We start from the raw sequence: 21637 nt of genomic DNA on the forward strand, positions 1-21637 counted from the left end.
TCAGGATTGACAGACCGGAGGTAACGAAAGCATCAGCCTCAAACATTCACAGCTTTCCAGACACTTTCACTCTGATCTCAAGTCCAAACTGGTGACCTCTACCACTTAAAAGGATAAGGGCAGCAGGCATATGGGTACACCATCATCTGGAAGTTACCCTCCAAGTCATTCACCGTCCTGACTTGGAAATATGTTGCCGTTCCTTCACTGTCGCTGGGTCAAAATCCTGGAACTCCCTCCCTGTGGGTGTACCTACACCACATGGATTCCAGCAGTTCAAGAAGGCAGCTCACCACCACTTCCTCAAGGGGCAATTAGGGATGGGCAATATCTGCTGGACTAACCAGCGACCCCCACATCCCATGAAAGAGTAAAAAAGTCATAACCCCCCTCATCTCTGACTGTGGCCGATCCCATTACCCAAGACTGGAGATACAGCCCATATTCACCACGCTGAGCCCCACTGACCACCTCAGCTTGCCCTCCCCCATTTCCCCCTCACCCTCTCCGGCCTCTCGACCTCCGCCTCCACTACCCACAATCCTAAGAGAAGTATCCCTCCCTTCCGCGCAGGCGCACCCCGCTGCATTCTGGGATTTAGCGCTCTCGCTCTGCCGATAAAGGACTTTCTTGCCCGCAAGGATGTCTGGGTCGCAGCCTCCTACATTGGCACGAATATCCGCCACGTGATTGTTTTCTACAGGATGAATTTTTCCTCCGGCGAGAAAGAAACTGCAACTGGTTAAAATGTTGAATAACGCCAGGAAATTTCGGAAATGTTTATTTTCAGAAACAGTATTGTGATGGGTCACTGCTCAGGAACTCAGCGCCTTCCTAAACCAACCCACAGCCGCCGGAAACTCATTAACACCTCTCTCACCCCAGCCATAACTCTAAAATTCAATTGCGCTAAAATCACCCATAAACTAAAGGCTAAGCCTCATCATTTATTCTCCATTTACCTTATTTATTACCTCACTATCTCCCAACATTTGATATTATTCATTTTTTCTCTTTCCTGGGATTAATTTTAAGACTGATCACAACGTCTTCTACTTCAAAACATTCGTTGGTAGGCATTAAAACTTTCTCATTTTAACATGTGTCGCTTTGATGATCAATAATTTCTACAAACACATCAATGAAAAGTAATTGTGGAAGAAGTAGGGGAGGAGGTGATGGAGTATTACCACTGGATTCGTGACCCAGAGTAATTTTCTGGGGACCTGGTTTCGAATCTAAAAATCTTGTCATTAAAAACCCATCTGGCTCACTAATATCTCCTTAGGAAGGAAATCTGCCATCCTCACCTGTCTGGCCTACATGCAGCAGATCCACAGTAATGTGGTTGACTCCAAAAGCCACTCAGTTGTGTCAAATCACAAAAGTCAATAAAAAATAATGAATCACCTGGCATCAATCTAGACACCGAAACTACAATTAACATCTGGCACCAGATCAAACATGGGCAAGGAAACCTCCTGCTGATTACCATGTACCACCCCCCACTCCCACCCCTCCACACAACCACCCCCCCTCCACACACCACCACCCACACACCGCACCCCACCCCCCCCCCCCCCCCCACCCCCACCACCCTCACCACCATTAATATCCATTGTAAGATAATAGGACCAAAACTGTACACAGTACTCCAGGTGTGGTCTAACCAAGCTTCTATACAATTGAAGCAAGACTTCACTATTCCTGTACTTAAATCCTCCTATGATAAAGTCCAACATTCCATTAGCCTTCCCAATTGCCTGCTGCATCTGCATGTTAGCTTTGAGTGACTTATGGACAAGGACACCCAGGCCCCTTTGTATATCTCCACTTTCTAATCTCTTACCATTTAGGAAATACCCTGCACATCTGTTCCTTCTACCAAAGTGGATAAACTCACATTTTTCCACATTACGTTCCATCTGCCATGTTCTTCCCCACTCACTAAGCCTGTCCAAATCCTCCTGTAGCCGCTTTACATCTTCCTCACAACACCCATTCCCACTTAGCTTTGTATCATCCGCAAACTTGGAAATATTACATTTGGTCCCCATATCCAAATCATTGAAATTTATTGTGAACAGCTGGGGCCCAAGTACTGATCCTTGCGGTATCCCACTAGTCACAGCCTGCCAATGTGAGAATGACCCATTTATTCCTACTCTCTGTTTTCTGCCTGTTAGCCTATCCTTAATTCATGCCAGTATATTGCCTCCTATCCCATGTGCTTTTATTTTGCTAATCAACTTTATCAAAAGCCTTCTGAAAATCCAAGTATACTATGTCCATTGACTCTCCTTATCAATTATGTTAGTAACATCTTCAAAAAACTCCAAGTTTGTCAAACATGATTTCCCATTCACAAATCCATGTTGACTATGCAAAATCAGATCATTATTATCAAAGTATCCATTTTTCACATCCTTTATAATAGATTCTAGTATTTTCCCTACTACTGATGTAAGGCTAACAGATCTGTAGTTCCCTGTTTTCTCTCTCCCTCCCTTTTTAAATAGCGGGGTGACATTTGCTACCTTTCAATCTTCAGGAACCATTCCAGAATCTATAGAATTTTGGAAGATGATCACCAATGCATCCACTATCTCTATAATAACCCCTTTCAACACTCTGGGATGTAGAATATCAGGTCACAGGGCCCTATCAACTTTCAGTCCCATTAAGTTCTCCAATACAGCCTTCTTACTTATACTAATTTACTTCAACTCCTCATTCTCCCTAGTCCCTTGGATCTCTAAATCTGGGAGATTTCATGTATCTTTCTCAGTGAAAACAGGCACAAAGTAATCATTTAGCTTCTCTGCCATTTCTCAATTTCCCATTATGAATTCTCCTGACTCTGCCTGTAATGGACCCATATTTGTCTCAGCCAAATACTTCCTTTTTACATACTTGTAGAAGCTTTTACAGTCCATTTTTATGTTTTTTGCTAGATTGTATTTATATTCTACTCCCCCTTTCCTTACCAGTTTCTTGGTCTTCCTTTGCTGTATTTTAAATAACCTCCCAATCCTCAGGTTTACTGCTACTTCTGGCAACTTTATAAGCCTCTTCTTTTAATCTTATACAATCCTTAACTTCCTTTGTCAGCTACGGTTGAATGACCTTGTTTGGGTTTTTGCACCTTGAAGGAATGTATAGATGCTGTAAGCTATGTAATAGTTCTTTGAAGACTATCCATTGTCTATGTACAGTCATACCTTTTAATGTATTTTCTGAATCCACCTCAGCCAATTTGTCCCTCATGCCTTCATAATTTCCTTTATTCAACTTTAACACCCTTGCTTTAGAGTGAACTACCTCATTTTCAAACATAATGCAAAGTTCTATCATATTGTAGTCACTCATCCCTAAAGGTTCTTTTACAACAAGATTATTAATTAGACCTTTTTCATTACATAATACTAGATCTAAAATAGCCTGTCCTCTAGTCGGCTCCTCAACATGCTGCTCGAGAAAACTAGCCCTAACACACTCCAGAAACTCATCTTCCACAACATTAGTACTCAGTTGGTTTACCCAGTCTATATGCAGATTGAAGTCACCCATGATTGCTGTATTGCCCATGCTACATTCTTCTCTCATCTCCTGATTAATATCATGCCCCACATTACCACTACTGTTCGGTGGCCTATAAACAATTCCAACCAGTGTCTGCTTCCCTTTGCTGTTTCTTAGCTTCACCCAAACAGATTCCACACATTGTTCTTCTGATCTGAGATCCCCCCTTACTAATGAACTGATCCCATCCCTTATTATCAGCACAGATCCACCTCCTTTCCCTTCTTGTCTGTCCTTCCTAAACATTGAATATCCTTGAATATTCAGTTCCCAGTCTTGGTCACCATGCAGCCATGTTTCCATTTACCTCTATTTGTGCCTTTAAATCATCTACCCTATTGCGAATGCTGTGCACATTCAGGTACAGTGCCCTTAACTGTGTCTTTTTGAAATCATTCCACATTCGAAGCATACTCAATGCTCTGCTTTGTTTCTCCTGTCTTCTAGTCTCACTACTACTTCCTGTTACCACTTTACTTCCTTCCAATTTGGGCCACCCTCAGGTTCCCATTTCCCTGACAAGCTAGCTTCAACCCATCCCAACAGCATTAGCAAATCTCCCTGCGAGTATATCAGTCCCAGTCCTGTTAAGATGTAACCCGTCCAGTTTGTACAGGTCCCACCTGCTCCAGAAGCAGTCCCAATGCCTCAGAAACCTGATATCCTCCCTCCTACACCAGTTCCCCAGCCATGGGTTTAATCGATCAATCCTCCTATTCCTATACTCACTAGCACGTGACACAGAGTAATCCTGAGATTACTGCTCTTGAGGTCCTGCTTTTTAATTTCCTTCCTAACTTCCTGAAATCTGCTTTCAGGAAATCATCCCTCTTCCTACCTATGTTGTTGGTACCAATGTGGACCACAGCTTCTGGCTGATCCACCTCCCCTTGAAGGTTGTCCCCCAGCCGCTCCATGACACCCCTGACCCTGGCACCACAGAGGCAACACACCATCCTGGGGTCATGTTTACTGCCGCAGAAACGCCTGTCCGATCCCCTGACTATGGAGTCCTCTATCACTATTGCCCTTCCTTTCTTCTTCATCTCTACAGCTGAGCCACCCGTGGTGCCACAGGCTTAGCTCTGGTTGCACTCCCCTGAGGAACTATCGCCCTCATCAGCATTTAAAATGGAAAACTGATTAGCATGCAGGATAGGCTCAGGGGACTCCTGTACTAACTGTTTGGTTCTCTTAGACTGCCTGGCGGTCACCCATTCCCTCTCTGGTTGTCTGCTTCTGACCTGCAGTGTAACCACCTGCCTAAACGTGCTATCCATGTAGTCCTCTGCTTCATGGATGCACAACAGAGTATCCATGGAAGAACAGAAAGTTGAGTCCACAGTCGTCTTCCCCTCAGAGGTTTGGATGGAGCCAGACCATTCTGGGGAGATGTGGAACAGTTGCTCAATAGTGCACAGTTGATATCAGCATTTTTCTTTAACGAAGCCTTCACCATCCTTTCTTCTTGTTCGGTCTCCCCATTAGGTTGCAGGTACCTGGGTGAGCTAGTTGTGTGAACAAAGCCATAGGCTTCTGTGAACTGCTTAAAACAGTTGTTGGCAAATTGTGGACCATTGTCTGAAATGACTAGGTCTGGAATGCTGTGTAAGGCAAAAACTTATTTTAGTAATGAAATGACAGCTTCCGAGGTGGTGCCACATAGACACTTAACCTCAATCCATCTGGAATCATAGTCAGAACTGAGGGATGTCTTCCTTTGAGCTCAAAAAGATCCATTCCAAGATGTTCCCATGGTCTGGGTGGAAATGAGGATATCATCAGTGGTTCTCTTTGCTCCTGGTGATGGATTGCACAGGTGATGCAGTTTGTAATAATTTTTATAATGGTTTTGAGATTCCTAGCCACCAAATGGAATTTTGCGCTCTAGCATGACATTTTGTAATGCCCAGGTGTATTCTCTGAAGGATCTCGAGTCTGAAGACTCTAGGTATGACCAATCTGTCATCATAAATCAGCAAGTGATCCACTACAGAGATGTCTTCGTTGCTCAAAGTCGTGCTTCAGGATGAGATTATTTCGAATGTATTCTGGCCATCCTTTGATGCAGTACTCCTGAATTTGAGTACAATCTTCATCTGCTTTTTATGCCTTTCAAATTTCATTTAGCCTCTGTGTTGTTGCTGGTAGAAATTCTGTGGTCAATGAAGTACAGAACTCCACATCTTTGTATGTCATCTTGTTCAGGCTTGTCTCTCTTGTTCCCAAGCTCAAGTTTGCTTGATGCAAGCGGCCCTTCCCAGTGATTAACTTGTAATTCCTTTACCTGCAGTTCATGGGAAATCTTCTGCCTGGTTTTCTCACGGTTTCACATGGTTCTACTTGGTTCTGGTGCTCCCACTTCAAAGCACTTGTTTCAGTCTTCTGAAGACCTCGAACTGGGTTTGGAAATCCTGTCCTGAATTCTTTCGGCTTCCCAACCTGTCCACTTTATAGATGATTTGTAGGTCCGTGCAAGCTTTTCGACTTAGCAGTGAACACTCTTGGTTTTGGAGCACGCACAAAGTTTCTGTAATTTCTCTTCCTTTGTACTGAAGTGCAGCAGTCAACAGTCACTTGACCTTCAGTTGAAGGCCTCCTGGACTGTGGAGTTGTATGGTCGATGGCTGCAGGATGTCTTGCTTTAGCCACTGTTCGGCATCTGAAAGACCTGAAATTCCTGCTCCAGTGTCTAATTTGAAGTTTGTTTTACGTGAGTTCACCATAATGTCTGCGCTCCAATAGTTTCCATTAGATCCTGTAATTTCTCCTATGAATTGCAATTCATTGTCTTTTACATCTTCAACTTCTTGAATGCTACAGCTTTAATTTATCCTTCCCGAGAAATGGTGCACAAATGCAATACTGCAGATGGGGTCTAACCCACCAAGCCATTCTTGAACCAGGTTTCTATGCTGTTCCAACCCCAAACTCCCACCTTTCTCTAATATCTCTCAGGTTATGCCCTCTCTGAGCTCATGTCCATGAGATCTATCTCCTGCTCCCTTGAGCTAATTCCCACCAAACTAACCACCCAATTTCCCTTCCGGACCCCCATTTCAGCTGATAGTTAACAGCCCCTCCCCTCTTCAAATGAAACATCCCTCTCCTCAAAAAACCTAAAGACCTGTCCTTCCAAACTATCGCGCCATCTCTAATCTTCCTTTCCGAAGTTGTTTAGCACGTTGTCACTTCCCAAGTCCTTCCTTTGCTGCAATGGTATCTTTGAACTCTTCTAATCAGGTTTACGCCTAACCACTGGAATGGCCCTTAACATCACAAGTGACATCCTATGTAACTGACCATGGGCAACTATGTCTCCTCATCCTTTTTGACCTGTCTGCAGCTTTTGACATGATTGACTACGCCATCCTCTTCCATAGCCTTTTCGCTGTTGCCCAGTTGGACAATGACTCCCCTCAACGTGACTCCCTTTTTATCCAGTCATAATCAAAGAAATACCTGTAGTGGCTTCTATTCCCACTCACATAGCAACCTCAGAGACCCTCAAGGATTTATCCTTGGCCCCCCTCCTATTTCTCATCTACACTGTGCCCCTTAGCAACATCACCCAAAAGCACATCAGGTTCCACATGTATACTGACAACACCCAGCTCCACCCCTCCACACAATTTGTTCGACATCCAGTCCTGAAGGAGCAACAATTATTTAATTAAGTATTGGCAAGACTGAAGATATTTTCTTCAGTCCGTGCCACAAACTCCATTCCCTAATTATCAAATACAGCCCACTCCTCCAGCATTGTCTGAACTAGACAGCTCAGAACCAAGCCATCCTACATGACACAAGCTTTTGATCACATATTATCACCAAGACTGCCTCTGTCTGCCCCTGTAAAATTGTTCATTTCCATCCCTACTTCAGCTCATCTGCTGCTGAAACCCTCACCCATACTTCTGTTAGCTCTAGATTTGACTATTCTACTGCTCTCCTGGCTAGCCTCCCAACTTCATCCTCTGGAAACTTCTGCCTGTTTGAGCTCACAAGTCCCATTTACTCATCACTCATGCTCACTGGCCAACACTGGCTCCTGGTTCAGCAATGCCTTGATTTTTTCATCCTTGTTGTCAAATCCCTGCCTTGCCTCACTCCCCCCTTTCTTCTAACCTCCTCCAGCCCTAAAACCCATTGAGTTCTCAGCATTCCTTAAATTGTGATCTCCCTGCGCATCCCAAATTTTCATTGTTTCACCATTAGCAGCCTGCCTTCAAATGCCTGGGTCCTAAGCTATTGCATTCCCTTTTGAAAGCCTCACCAACTCTCTTCTCTCCTTTTAAGATGCTTCTTAAAACCTACCTCTTTGACCAGGCTTTTGGTCATCTGTCCTAATATCTCATGTGGCTAAGTGTCAGATTTTGGTTGTTAACAGTCCTGTAAAGCACCTTCGGCCATTTTATTAAAGACATGACACACATGCAATCTGTTGTTGTTGTGGGTTCGCTGGTTTGCAGTGTGCTAATTGTGGTATCAGAATGCCAACACAACCCAACCAAACCAATTCCCTAATGTTCATGTCTTAAAGGGAACGAGTGTGCAAGTGAGAGGGGGACAGCACACAAAGGAGGCTGAGCATGTGCAAGGAAGGGTGAAAGAGAGAGGGAGAGGTAAGAAGCCTCAGCCAGTATGCGTATGAGGACATGGAGCAAGGGCAGGGCCTGGATCAGCTTTATGGTCAAATAGACAACTGACATCACTGAACACACAGATGAATAACAGCCATCTGGATAAAGCAGAAGGGCCCCAGCATGCAGTAAATGCCTTTACAACAGCATGAAGCGGAGAGTCTTCAGCAAAAAGAAACAAAGCAATAACTATTTTGGCAGACATCTCAGTAGAGATGCTAGATTTATTTTTGCTTGACAGCAGCTCTCCTTTACCATTCTGTCGAGGGGTTTGTGCCAATGTTTTCCCAGCAAGAGGATCTTAAGAACCTGAAATATCACAATACACAGCAGGTCTTTCTCCTCCAGTTTCTGTTGCTGCATCTGTACAATTAAGTTCGATATGTACATACATTTGACGCAGGATTTTCAGGAGGAAGCCAATTGCATTCTGACTATTTCTCATCAGACAGATATGATTGTTAAAAGAGTTAAAGACCCCAGAATATTTTTTGGAGCAACCTTTATTTATACATTTTGTTTATTTCAGACGTCAAAACCATCGACAACATTTTCTAGCACCGTAGATCCAGAAATGTTATTTCATTGGCATTGAATAGTCTTATTTACACAGGCTTTCCTATTTGAGAGCCTTGTGTTGCAGCGTACAGATTTTCTCTATTTACCACAAAAATTTCAATTCAAGACATGTTTTTATACACGCAGTTTGAACATCAAATGGTCTTAACACAACGCAATATAGTAAAAGGTCATTCAAAGACTCATTCCGCCCAGCTCTAGTAAAATAACATTTGGCGAAAACAAGGAGGAAATTTGACACATCTGTAAGGTGGTACATTGAGTAAAAAAAGGGAAAGCACAAGAATTGAACATTCCTTTATTTTGCAAGCATGTGGCTGGATTATCAGTGTCCTTGCACTCTTAAAAGAATGCACTTTGAGTTTTACAGCAGCTTGTTAAACCCCCCCATCCCACCCGACTCCCTGTTTCCATGGCTGCAGCAAATGGAACTGAAGCTGTACTTGCCAATGATTAATTTGACTTGGCACCAGTTTTTAAAATGGAATACCAAATTTTAGTCAACTGAATGTATATGGTACTTTCTGCTAAACCAGTTCAGCCACAACTTAGCAGAACTTTATTATACAGCATTCACTATTTGTATATTAAGATTGCCATCAATATGCTTGCACAATTCCGCCAGAACCTTTTCTAATCAGCTCCCTTACAAGGCACACTATGATCTATGGAATAAATTTGCATTCTTTGAAGCAGAAAATCTAATAACTGATTCCAGACTGGAACTTGTACACATATACAATTTCAATACATAAACAATACTATACTGTACTTGGACAAGGCGGAACTTAATGGACCAGTCTTCTGCTCTTTAAGACCCATACTTAAAGATATTTACAATCATTTCTGTGGACTCCGGCAAAATAACGACACGTTTGCCGACAAAGCTGTTCTCCAACATCCAAACCAATTCCGAGTTAAATACTGAGGTTCATAATAAAGTGTATAACATTGTTGACCATTGCAATGCTTTGATTTTTGCTTCAATCCAATGGTAATTAAAAGCCCAGGTGTTTGCAACAGATTATAAGGTGCCACATCAGAATTCAGTTTCAATACAATGCTAGAAAGCAATTAGTTCTTCTTATTACTGATGAAAACTTTGATCGCTCCAGTGAAATCGGCAGACAAGAGTACTTCGGTGATATCTGCTTTCAATGCACCTGATATGAAAGAGAGATTAGTGACAGATCCCATACAGGCTTTAGAATAAGCACATCTCAACAGAATGCAACAGCTGTGACTCACTCACTTTAAAATCGCTGCACAACAGAAAAAATTGTTTTTTAAAATACAGTGGCGTTCTCCTTACAGCTTCCCCATCTCCCGCATCCAACCCACTTTCCTCAAGGACACTACTGCATACCACTACAAATGCTCTTTGAACTGTTGTCTCTTTCAAGGTAGCTTAGACTGATTTCTGTGGAGCTGTACCCACTGGTGTTACAGCTCCTGCCCTGCAAATGTACACAGACATACACACTCCTGTTCAAAGAAATAGGGCAAAAAACACTTAATTCTGCCCAAATACCAACAAAACTCATCTATTCAGGACACCAGCTCAGTGTGAACAACAAGACTGGCACTTCGGAATAGAAATCAAATCTCTATAAACTATTGAATTAATCTTGCAAATGCAATCATTACTTAATTGATCCTATTTTCCCCAGTTAGAGTAATGTGGCATATCACTATTAAACTCTCCAAATGGGCAATGGTACTTATAAAAACAAGACTGCACTATCAATATTTACTAGTCTATAACAATCTACACTATACATTATATGAACATATAGATAACATACCAGAAGGTATATGATCTGTATCAATACCCACACCATCACCCTCTGCTTTCTCTGACTGTGGGACATCAGACAGCATCAGATTTGGATTTGGTGCAAAAATTGCTGAAGTGACAACGGCATTATGTGCTACACAAGAGAAAAATAGATGATTAACTATAGAATTGTCAGTATTTGCACATATTCAAAGCACAGATATATCATGAGATATTACCCATATGAGAAAGATTTCATCTTTGGCAATGCTCAAAACATAGTTAAGCCAAATATAGTAGCTTGGTCTCAGCGGAGGTTAAACGAATTATTATTGTACTGGGATGTTTTCAGATGGCACTGTTCCTGGAGAAGCACTTTGACCTCAGAGGACAATAAAGGTGTGACTAAGTACAATGAGTGATACAGTTACCAGCACAGAGATATAGAGGTCTGCCTGAGTATGGTGACAGACATCAGCAGAAACACAGGCAGGGTCACGGGGATAGAGGGAGGAATGGGGCATATTATATTGCTCTACAGAGAGCTGGCATGGACTTGATGGGCTCAATAGTTTCCTTCAGTGCTATAATGACTATGACACTAAACAAGTGATTGAATATTGAACAGAAACACCAGAAGTATGACTTAATGCAAGTGGGATAATTTCATTCTGCACTGTAGCAATTTCATCACTCCTCAAACCATTTCTAACTTCCTGAATTGAGGATCAGTCTTTCTGGATAAAAGGAAGTTACATTGTATTATAAATCAACATTGTCGAAACTATGCATTAAGTTGATGAAAGAGGAGTTAAACCCTTGAGCAACACTACCTGAATTGACAGCCAATAAGCCTCAGATAACAAGGCAGAATTTTCAGTTTTCCCATGTGCATGACCTGACCGATATACCTAGCACGGTGTATGAAAGTCAAAACATCAGTGACAGAATCTACCCTTACAAATGAATATGTACAATCAGGCCACCTGGTTAACAAGCTAAGCATTCGACTCATGCCATTTGATTCCCCATAGTTAGCCATAATCTACTGAAGAGACCCACAAGAAAATAAAGGGAAAGGACAGAAATTTACAGGATATTTTCAACAGAAGTTCCACAGCCATTGAGCTCAGGTCCATCTTGTTGAAACATGTAAGATTCTGAGGGGGCTTGACAAGGTAGAAGCTGAGAGACCCATCATCTGTGGTTGCCTAATTAAGGTTAAGAATGCAGTTTTTACATGACTGTCCTGACAGGATCCTCCATTGATCTGACCACCTGGATAAATTGTATGGATTCAGTAGCAAAAGAGCCCAGTTATATTTCAAAAAATTGTTTCATAGGAAGCATTGCTGTAGGCTAAAATGAGTAGAGGTCTAAAACCTACAAAAAGCTCTTCAGAAATAACCCACCCACACCCATGCTTAACTGAACAAAACTAAGTCCACTGGTTCTAACACATCTTCACCTCTCACTCATACCAATTTGGTAAGTGATCAGTATACACCTCCTTGGCTTATCTATCTGTTAGATTTTTTTGTTTGAAGAAGTGTTAATATCAAAACACTGATATGAAAGGTAAGCTGGCTCACTTCTGGAATGAGAGAGCATATTAACATACCCAGCTGATAAAGTAGCCTTGAATTAATGACTTTCTTCACTAATATTAATCCAGCTTCACTGATTAACAGCTTTAGGAGTTCTTCAAGCCAGGCCCCTTAACGTTAATTGTCAATTATTGTTTGAAAAGAAAGATTTTAAACCAAAAGAACCAGAACCAAAGATAATAACCACAATTCTTTGTCATCACTTGGCTTTGAGCTGATTAATTGAAGGAGCTTTTAATTATTGACTCCCAAAGGAATTTTTAATGATTTTCCTTCCCTGCTTTATTGAAGTCATTTTAAAAAGCATCAACTTTTTTTTAAAGAGAATAAGAGACTAACATTCAAAAGGCTTGATTGGAGAAATTCAAAACAATTTTGTATGATACATCTTTAAAAGGTTACAGTTTTAGTGGATTAGGAATTACCTTTAATCCCCTCCCAAAAGTCATTACGATCTCTTCGCACTGAAGTAAACTTGCTGACATCATGGTAAGTGCTCCAAATGTAAAAGTATCTATCTTCAGATCCACTTATTAGGTAAGTGTAATCATGACTAAAAAATAAAAGTCACAAAGCATATAAAAAGACGCAAATACACACGGTTAGAGATGTGGATGGAAAAACAATTTAAAACCATATTAGCAATGCTGCATTTAAAGCTAACTGAATCATGAGGATCAGGTTGAATGATTTCTGGTCAAAGGTAACTTTCATCTAAGATAAAAGCAAAACACTGTGATGCTGGAAATCAAACAAAAATAGAAAATGCTGGAAAAACTCAGCAGGTCTAAACAGCATCTGTGGAGAGAAAGACAGAGCTCTGAAGAGTCATACGGACTCGAAGCGTTAACTCTGTCTTTCTCTCCACAGATGCTGTTTAGACCTGCTGAGTTTTTCCAGCATTTTCTGTTTTTGCAATTTTCATCCACCTCAGTTGCACAGCAATCTACAATAATTTCAAATTTGTGAAGCCATGAGACTTTGCAGAAGTCACAAAATAAATACGAGTCCTTTTCTGACTGTTGGACTAGATCAGAGAGTGCTGAGCTGAATATTGGGAACTGGTTGGTTCACCAGCTATTTTTCATAACTGATGCTACCTTGAATTTTCCATGTAGATTTTGGCTTCTTCTGAAACTAATAAGTTTTCCAAAGCAAGCAAGAACACAGACTCCAAAGCTGCACAAAATTCCCATGGAATCCAGGATTCATTTGATGTGCAATATTAGCCAGCTTTATTTGAAAAAAACCGAAGTAGGAACATGTGAATTTGCTTTATTAAAAACTACCATTAAATTTACACAATGAGAAATCTGCAACAATTATCTATGCAATAATTGGACTCTTTATTCCAAAGATGGCAGCAGAAAGTAGTTTTGTGAAGTTAAACTATGAAGAAATCCACGTACTTACCTAAAACTTGCTTTGATTTGGCTACTGCTGTTAACATAGCCTTTATATTTCATAGAAATGGACAAATCTCTAAGATCATACAGGCGAATTCTTGAATCATTGGAGGTCACAAGGATCTAAATTCAAGAAATCAAAATGTTAAGGTGTACACTGTTATTGAAACACAAAGCATTGCACCCTGCTCCCCAACACAAGCACCCACCTTATTTTCACCAGGTAATGGCTCAATGCCCGTGATTTTTCTCCCCACTCTGTTTCTCCCCCTGGTAGAGCGAACATGTATCTGCGTGTGGTACTTCAGATGCTTGGGGGGGTGGGGAGGGGGAAAGATTCAAAAAACAGCCAGGGTTACATTACTTACATCCTTTAAACAATTTTACTGAAATTGATTGTGAATTTATACAGCAAGTACAGTCTTTTCAAAACCACATTGCACACAAAATATAGCAAAGTCAAGATTTCCCTCAAGAAAAACATTGCAGTAATATAGCAAAATGTAGAGAGAACCCACACCAAGTACTGAAACTAAATCCATCTTGTCCAGCAACTAGAATTACCTCTGTGTCATAGAAGATGCATCTGCCATCATAGGTGCCGATTACTGCATATTTGCCATTTTGGCAGAAGTTTGCTGCTGTTATTAGTTTTGTTTGTCCATCAATTTCATTCCACAATGCTACCTTCTTGTCAGGAATGTTCCACAAACGGAGTTTCCCATCAAGCGACCCACTCAAAAAATACCTATCATCCTGGAGAAAAAAGGAGCAAATGGAACAATCTCATTGGTAACTGCAAGACTCGATTTCACTACGGGTTCAAGTTCTGCTCCTGCACAGCAACGGAAACTTAAAGGTGAAGTGAGTTGAGCAAGTCAGAGAAAACAAGTCATTGTACTACACTTGCCTGCCCACAGCAAATGTAAAAGAACAAACTCCAGAGTAATTATAATTCTGATTTGCATAACAGTGGATCTGCAGGGAACCTCCTCCAGGAAGGAGGACAGATTTTCTGGATTGAGCATATTTGTACTGTGTACATTTGTGGGATCAAGTTGCACGACAGGGCTTAAGTACATAATATAACCAACTCCTGTGCAGTAGAGGATGTGCTGACCTACAGAAGGATGTCAATTTAAGAACTTGTCTGGCAGCCCCAATGTTATTACCTGAAGAGAAGCAGAGAGTTCTTCGTCCCTACATCCTGCCACGACTAGAACTCCCCATAATAAACTAACTGGACATCTTTCCAACTGCTGTTTGTGGGTTCGCGCCATGTGCAAAGTTACTGACAAATTGGTATTCATAGCAACAACCAGAAATCATTTTTATTTAATAAAAAAACTGTGAATGGCTTCTAGATGCTTGAGATGCAAGAACTTTTAAAAAGTAAATAATTAAACTCATGTAAAAATTGCAGGTGTCCTGATCATGGAGTATGTTATGTCTGTTAAATGGAGCAGTTCTATACAGAAAAGGTTCAATGTTAACTCTGTGCTGAGTTAGAGCAAAGGAACATCTGGCCTGGTTGGCCCTGTGTTTTGAAGAAAAAAAAGTGAAACTTGCAGTGCAGATGTGCTTTGTTGAAACATGAAACAAAAACCTTGTAAAATTGGTTTAAAAATTAAAGAGTGATGAAGTTACTCCTCTTGTGTCACAGTACAAGCTCCCACTCACCCTGTCAAATAACATTCTTTGGCACAGCTGTTAGCAATAACACAGGTGAACCATTGCCAACAGGTACAAGCAAGGTTAAGCGAATACAATGCTAGATAGGAATATAAGCTGTGGGGAAAACACAAAAGCTGCAAAGAGATATAGGCAGGTTAATTGAGTGGGCCACAAGGCAGCAGATAGAGTAAAATTTGATAATGATTAGAAAAGCAGAACTTTTTTTTTTACAAGATGTTAATCTTTCAAATGTTGACGTTCAGAGGGACACGGTGTGTACTCAACAATCGTACAATTGGGGATTGGCGTTTAAAATAAGGAAATCTTGTTACAATTATATAGGGCTTTCGTGAGACCACACCTGGAGTACTGCATGCAGTTTTGGTCTCCCTACATAAGAAAGGATATACTTGATTTGAAGGGTGGTAAAACAAAAGTTCACTAGATTGGTTCCTGGGATGAGGGGGTTATCCTATGATGAGGTGCTGAGTAAATTGGGCCTGTACTCTGGAGTTTTGAAGAATAAGGTGTAATCTAATGGAAACATACGATTCTGAAAGGGCTTGACAGGGTGGATGCAGAGAGGTTGCTTCCCCTCACTGGGGAATCAAGAACATGGGGGAAACGGTCTCAGGATAAGGTGTTGATCATTTCAAACTGAGATGAGGAGAAATATTTTCACTTTTAGGATTGTGAATTTTTGGAATTCTCAACCCTGGAAGGTTGCTTTCCTCCACCATTGAGTAAATTCAATGCTGAGATCGATAGAATTTTGGCCTTGGAGAAATCAAGGGATATGGCGAATGGGTGGGAAAGTAGAGTTGAAGATTAGCCATGATTATATTGAATAGCAGTATACGCTCAAGGGGCTGAATGATCTACTCCTGCTTCTATTCTTATGTTCTTAACTACCAACATCTTCAACTAACTGTTACTTCATACTCTGTGAGCTGCCTTTCTTGAACCACTGTAGTCCATGTGGTGTAGGCACACCCACAGTGCTGTTAGGAAGGGAGTTCCAGGATTTTGACCCAGTGACAGTGAAGGAATGGCAATATATTTCCAAGTCAGGATGTTGAGTGACTTGGAGGGGAATTTCTAGGCAGTGATGTTCCCAACTATCTGCTGCCCTTGTCCTTCTAGATAGTAGTGGTCGTGGATTTAGAAGGTGCTGTCTAAGGAGCCTTGGTGAGTTCCTACAATGCATCTTGTAGATGGTACACACTGCTGCTACTGTGTGTCAGTGGTGGAGGGAGTTCATCTTTTTGGATGTGGTGCAATCAAGCGGGCTGCTTTGTCCTGGATGGTGTTGAGCTTCTTGAGTGTTGTGGGAGCTGCACTCATCTAGGCAAGTGGAGAGTATTCCATCACACTTCCATCACACTCCTGACTTGTGCCTTGTAGATGGTGGATAGGCTTTGGGGAGCCAGGAGGTGAGTTACTCATCGCATGATTCCTAGTCTCTGATCTAGGTATTTTAAAAAATCTTTCATAATACAAGCAAATATTTCACATTTGTGACTTACTCTTGGGTGAAAAGCTATAGCAGTGACAAAATCTATATGTTGAAAGCAGCACAGGCATTCCCTCCTCGATATATGCCACAATCGAACAGTCTTGTCCATCGAAGATGACAGCAAAAAGTAGTTCTGTGGTGTTTAAAGCATGAAGGTGTTAAGAACATTTCCACGTTGCATACTTTATCAAACAAGGGTTCTGTATTTCAAAAAGCATCAGTAATCATTGATAGGTGCCAAGATAAGAGGAGGAAAGCAACGGAAGTGCTTAAAAAGGAATCATAGCTGGTCTATACATATCCAAAAAAAAGTTAGGTTTTCTACTTTTTTTGTGGTCTTTCTCATCCTTGAAGAAATTTCAATTCTTCATAAAACTTAGTCCATCATACAAAGGGTTCCAAGAAAATCCTCATTAAAAGCGATTTTGCTCATTCCTCACTGGTGGTTATTCTGTCTACATTTATCAAATAAGCATGGCTAATTTAACAGGTAAAGTTTTTTTTCGAGCTCAGCATAAAGGCTAGCAATCATCTTCTTAAGCCCCCCTCCAAACTCTCTCCCTTCTGACTTTTAACAAATGCAAGATAATCATCCACTTTGTCAACAAGGTGGACACCATATGTTCACTGCCTCCCCAGCTTCCCCCTTCCAACCAAGCCAAACCCTGCCACTATCCTGGTTCTGAACATACACAGATCTCCTTAGATTCCTCACACCTCCATGCTGAGTTTCTCTCATCCACAAGGCCCAACTTACTCCTTGGACCCCTTTCTTACTGAATTGATCATTTAGACCCAATACCAGGTGACATTTCAGAATAGCCATCACATGTTTCCTCAAAAATCTCACCTTGGCTCCTGTGCCCTTGCTAACCATCACCCCATCTCTTCCCTTTCTTTCTTCTCCCTTGTCACGTCTCAAATCAGTGCCCATCTACCCCAACTTCCAATTAAGTTTCCACTCCACTACAGTCCGAAACAAAGAAATAATATCTCTGACTATGATCAATTATACACATTCCGCTTCTAAGTGGCCCTTGACATGCTCACCCAACCAGTCTTTCTCCAACTGCTTTTCACCATTATTTAACTCACAGGGACTTCCCTCACTTGGTTCTAATCTTACCTAATCAATTATAGCCACAGTATCTCCAGCTATGCCCCGTGCTCTCTCACTAGCCCCTCAAAGCCCCTTTTTAATCATCAGCATGCCGTCCCATATTAGTTTCATCTTCAGACATGGGGTCAGCTTCAACATGTTGTACTCATCATCTTTCTCTACTGCTTCCATGTTGTCAGATTTCTCATCAAACATTTAGGCTTGGATGAGTTGTTAACTTGTAATGCCACCATCTTAAGCCTCTCCCAGAAACACTAACTTTACATACGAACATATGAGCTAGGAGCAGGGGTAGGCCATTCGGCCCTTCAAGCCTGCTCCACTATTCAATAAGATCATGGGTGATCTGATTGTAACCTCCCGCCTACCCCCAATAACCTTTCACCCCGCCTTGTTAATCAAGAATGCATCGAACTCTGCCTTAAAAATATTCAAAGACCCTTTTTTGCTATCAATCCCATCCTCCTGCCAGACTACTGACTCGGGCTGAATCACACTGTTTGCAAACTTGCCATCCTATTCGCTCCAGAGCTAGGTTTCCGATTCCACATCTCTCCATCACAAAGATGAGCTACTTCAAACTCCATATCATTGGTTACTTCCATCCCTTCTTCAACCTAGTTGCTACTGAAACACTCATCCATGCCTTTATTGCCTCCAGAGTCACTGTTCCAATTTCCTATTGTAAATTTTAGCTGAACCAAATCTTTGATGCCTGTATGCTATCCTACCCCTGGTCTTCGCTGACCTATTCTGGTTCCCTGTTCTCTCCTATTTAAAATTCTCATCTGTGTGTTTAATCCCTTCATGATCTCACTGCTCATTAGTTGGAACTTTCCCCAGTCCTACATGCTCTTTGCTTCTTTTATTCCAGCCTTTGTTCATCCGATTCCTCTCCCATTGCCTCACTATTAGCAGCTATACCTTCAGTGACTTACACCCCATTCTCTAGAATTGCTCCCTAAATCCCACCATCTCTCTCCCCTCCTTGAAGGCCCTCCATAAAATCCTCATCTTCAATCAAGCTCACTCCTCTAATATCTTGTCTTCCTTTTCCAATTTTTCTTCATGCCTCTCTGGAGTGCTTTGGGGTGCTGTTTTCTAGGTTAAAGGCACTATATGAATACAAGATGTTGCTACAATATAAACTTTTTAGATATAGTGCCTCTGAAGGTATCCTACACACAAGATTTACAATCCCATGGAGATCTGTTAAATGTGTAAACTTATTATATATGAATACTGCATATGTGGACTATTTTTCTACCTTTGACCATGAGAGGTCCAGAAGATCAGCAGTATGCCCCTTGTATTTGCAAAATGGGTGTTGCCTAAATGGTGCATTTTTGTCTTCAGGATCAGACTCTTCAGTTCCACTGTATGCCTAAGAAACCATAGCAAAGAATATGCAAGCTTATTCTGATTTTTTAGAAAGCAAGCCATTCTAAATTCCGCACACTCGGATTTTGTTGATTTAACGTTCGCAAAAGGATATTTAGTAATATTCATGTGTATAAAATTATATCACTTACAAATTGACATTCCTTTCACATCAACATTACATTTACAATAATGAATCACTGTTCTAAAAGTAAAAATCATTTCATAGTAGATAATTTGGTGCAGTTGTTTTTTAAGTTTTAAATTAATTAAAATTAATAAATTAATTCTCTAATATCAAGTTAGTAGCGGAGTAACGGATGCAACATTGAACCTAGAGTACTGGCTGGAAAAAAAAATTAGACTGCAGCTTGGTTGAATCATACAGCTGCTGCCTCTCCACTCTTGAAATTAACCAGAGTACAATAAAGGTAGGAGCATAATGACATGGTTTCTCTTTAATCAGCAATGTTCGAATAGAGCTTGTTTTAACAGACAGCTCCAAGCTTGTTTACTTCAATGATGCTGAGAGCTATTACAGAATTATTGTTAGTTATGTGCTCTTTGCTTCAAGGCAAAATGGTTGGGGGAGGAGGGCGAGTAAATTAATCTTTGGCAGTTGTGCAAAATGGGTGATAGGAAATTGGCAGCCAGTTGAACATCCCTGCTTAATTTTATTGACTAAAGTCAATGGAAAAGAAAATCATGCGGGATCTACTCATTTGATATTGCCTGTTTCCTGCTACTGCCAAAGCCTAATTTCACCCCCCATGTTCATTTTGCCTTCAATGTGCACTATTTCTATCTGTGGACGTACCGTATCAGTGTCAGACTTTGAAGAACTCAAGCTTTCTTGTGAAGGGGATGGTGACACACGACCTTAATGAAGTTAAAATATTGTTACCAGCAATAGCTGAAGAACATAATGTCAGTTTATCATTCCAGCAGCTTCAAGAGACTAGCAAACCGCATACACATGATTTTCTCCCCCATAAATTTGCGATTCTTTTGGTATACTCCAGCTATAACTCAATTTAATCCACATGACCTCCACAATGACCAAGATCCACCTAAGCCAAACAAAAATCAACTCGGCTTGAGCAGTCACTGACAAAGTTCTAACGTTTTTCCCAAATCAATGGCTAAGAGCTCGCCTAACCTCCCATCCAACTTGCACTCCAGTGCAAAGGTTTTCACTCTGCTTTCTTTGCCTGCTACTTGGGATCAGAGTCATTGAATTTACTCTAAAATACAGACCACATAGTTTGTGCATTCTGAAGTTGCTGCTTTCAACGAGATATCTTCCTCAAAGTCAGCAGCCACAAAGAGTTAAATGGACAGCAAATTTAATGTCCTTTTCCAAAATAAATGTTGTCTTAGAGGCATTAATAAAGCAACACCTTTTCTATGAGGGCCATCTTTCAAAGCTAACAAGGTCAGGACACAAAGACTTTTTAATGAGGAATTATCTGTAAGTTAACTCTGCAGTTAATGGGATTTTACTGTTCAAATTGGTTGACATATTTCTCTACATTACAACAGTAATAACATTGGAGTTCACTGGACCAGAAGCATCTGGAGTCCAGAGTTAGTAAGTGTAAGTTTATTCTTTCTAAAATTCAAAGTGAATGCCAAGTTTCATTATTAAATCATGATTATCCATTTAACCCATATTTCATTTCTACTAACATTAATGTTTTTGAAGGGCTGTGGACAGTCAAGATTAGAGAATTCCACCGGATATAGAACAGTGAAAATTTATTCTCTGTTGACTACCAACTTATCATCTAGGGATGAGAGTACAAACGTATGTGAAGGCCACCATTTCAGATAGGAACTCCCTCCTTCAATAACCAGTTTTGCCGACAGCCCGCTAATGCAAACGAACAGCATGAGTGGCCACGTTTTGAGAAAAGATTACCTTCAGTGTTGTATTTCATTCTCATGTTGTTGAAGTAGTCCCAAGCATTTTTTAAAACCCATATTCGTACAACATTGTCTTGACCAGCTGTTGCAAGTAAACGGCCACAGTGTGAAAACTTCATTGTCCACACAGCACCCTAAAAGCAAAAATCCACCATTTCACCATATGTCCTTTAATACATAATCAAAATCTTGTTCTCACCTTTTAGAGCAGTCAGGTGGTGACTAGCCCGCTTTCTGTTTAAGCACAAAGCTTGTGATACTCCCATCACTAATATAACATGGCTAGCAATTCAATAACTAGCAGAAAACTACTTCTACAATGGAGGCAATGTTTTTACATTATATTAGTTTTGTTTGGCAAGTTAGTTACCCCTAAAAATAATGCTTTCCGAGATCTTAGAAAATTATATTTCTCAGTGTGATGGGA

General features: G+C 40.9%; 2 protein-coding genes across 2 annotated transcripts in view; both read right to left on the bottom strand.

The window, feature by feature from the left end:
- The window catches only part of trmt2b (tRNA methyltransferase 2B), a 35544-nt gene extending 35017 nt beyond the window's left edge, over positions 1-527 (bottom strand). The window contains exon 1 of the mRNA XM_078546947.1: positions 503-527. The gene's annotated coding sequence lies outside the window, so the exon portion shown is untranslated. The remainder of the gene's footprint in view (positions 1-502) is intronic.
- An 8183-nt stretch (positions 528-8710) lies between these two features.
- wdr44 (WD repeat domain 44) overlaps positions 8711-21637 on the bottom strand; it is a 61435-nt gene continuing 48508 nt past the window's right edge. The window contains exons 11-20 of the mRNA XM_078546951.1: positions 21206-21344; positions 20102-20163; positions 19172-19288; positions 16795-16917; positions 14159-14350; positions 13804-13905; positions 13602-13717; positions 12614-12741; positions 10610-10735; positions 8711-9967 (exon numbers count right to left, since the gene is read on the bottom strand). Coding sequence (XP_078403077.1) covers positions 9879-9967; positions 10610-10735; positions 12614-12741; positions 13602-13717; positions 13804-13905; positions 14159-14350; positions 16795-16917; positions 19172-19288; positions 20102-20163; positions 21206-21344 — 1194 coding nt within the window. The 3' untranslated portion in view covers positions 8711-9878. The remainder of the gene's footprint in view (positions 9968-10609; positions 10736-12613; positions 12742-13601; positions 13718-13803; positions 13906-14158; positions 14351-16794; positions 16918-19171; positions 19289-20101; positions 20164-21205; positions 21345-21637) is intronic.

This window comes from Cetorhinus maximus, chromosome 8 (assembly GCF_964194155.1).
Source record: "Cetorhinus maximus chromosome 8, sCetMax3.hap1.1, whole genome shotgun sequence".
Classification (NCBI taxonomy): Eukaryota; Metazoa; Chordata; class Chondrichthyes; order Lamniformes; family Cetorhinidae; genus Cetorhinus; species Cetorhinus maximus.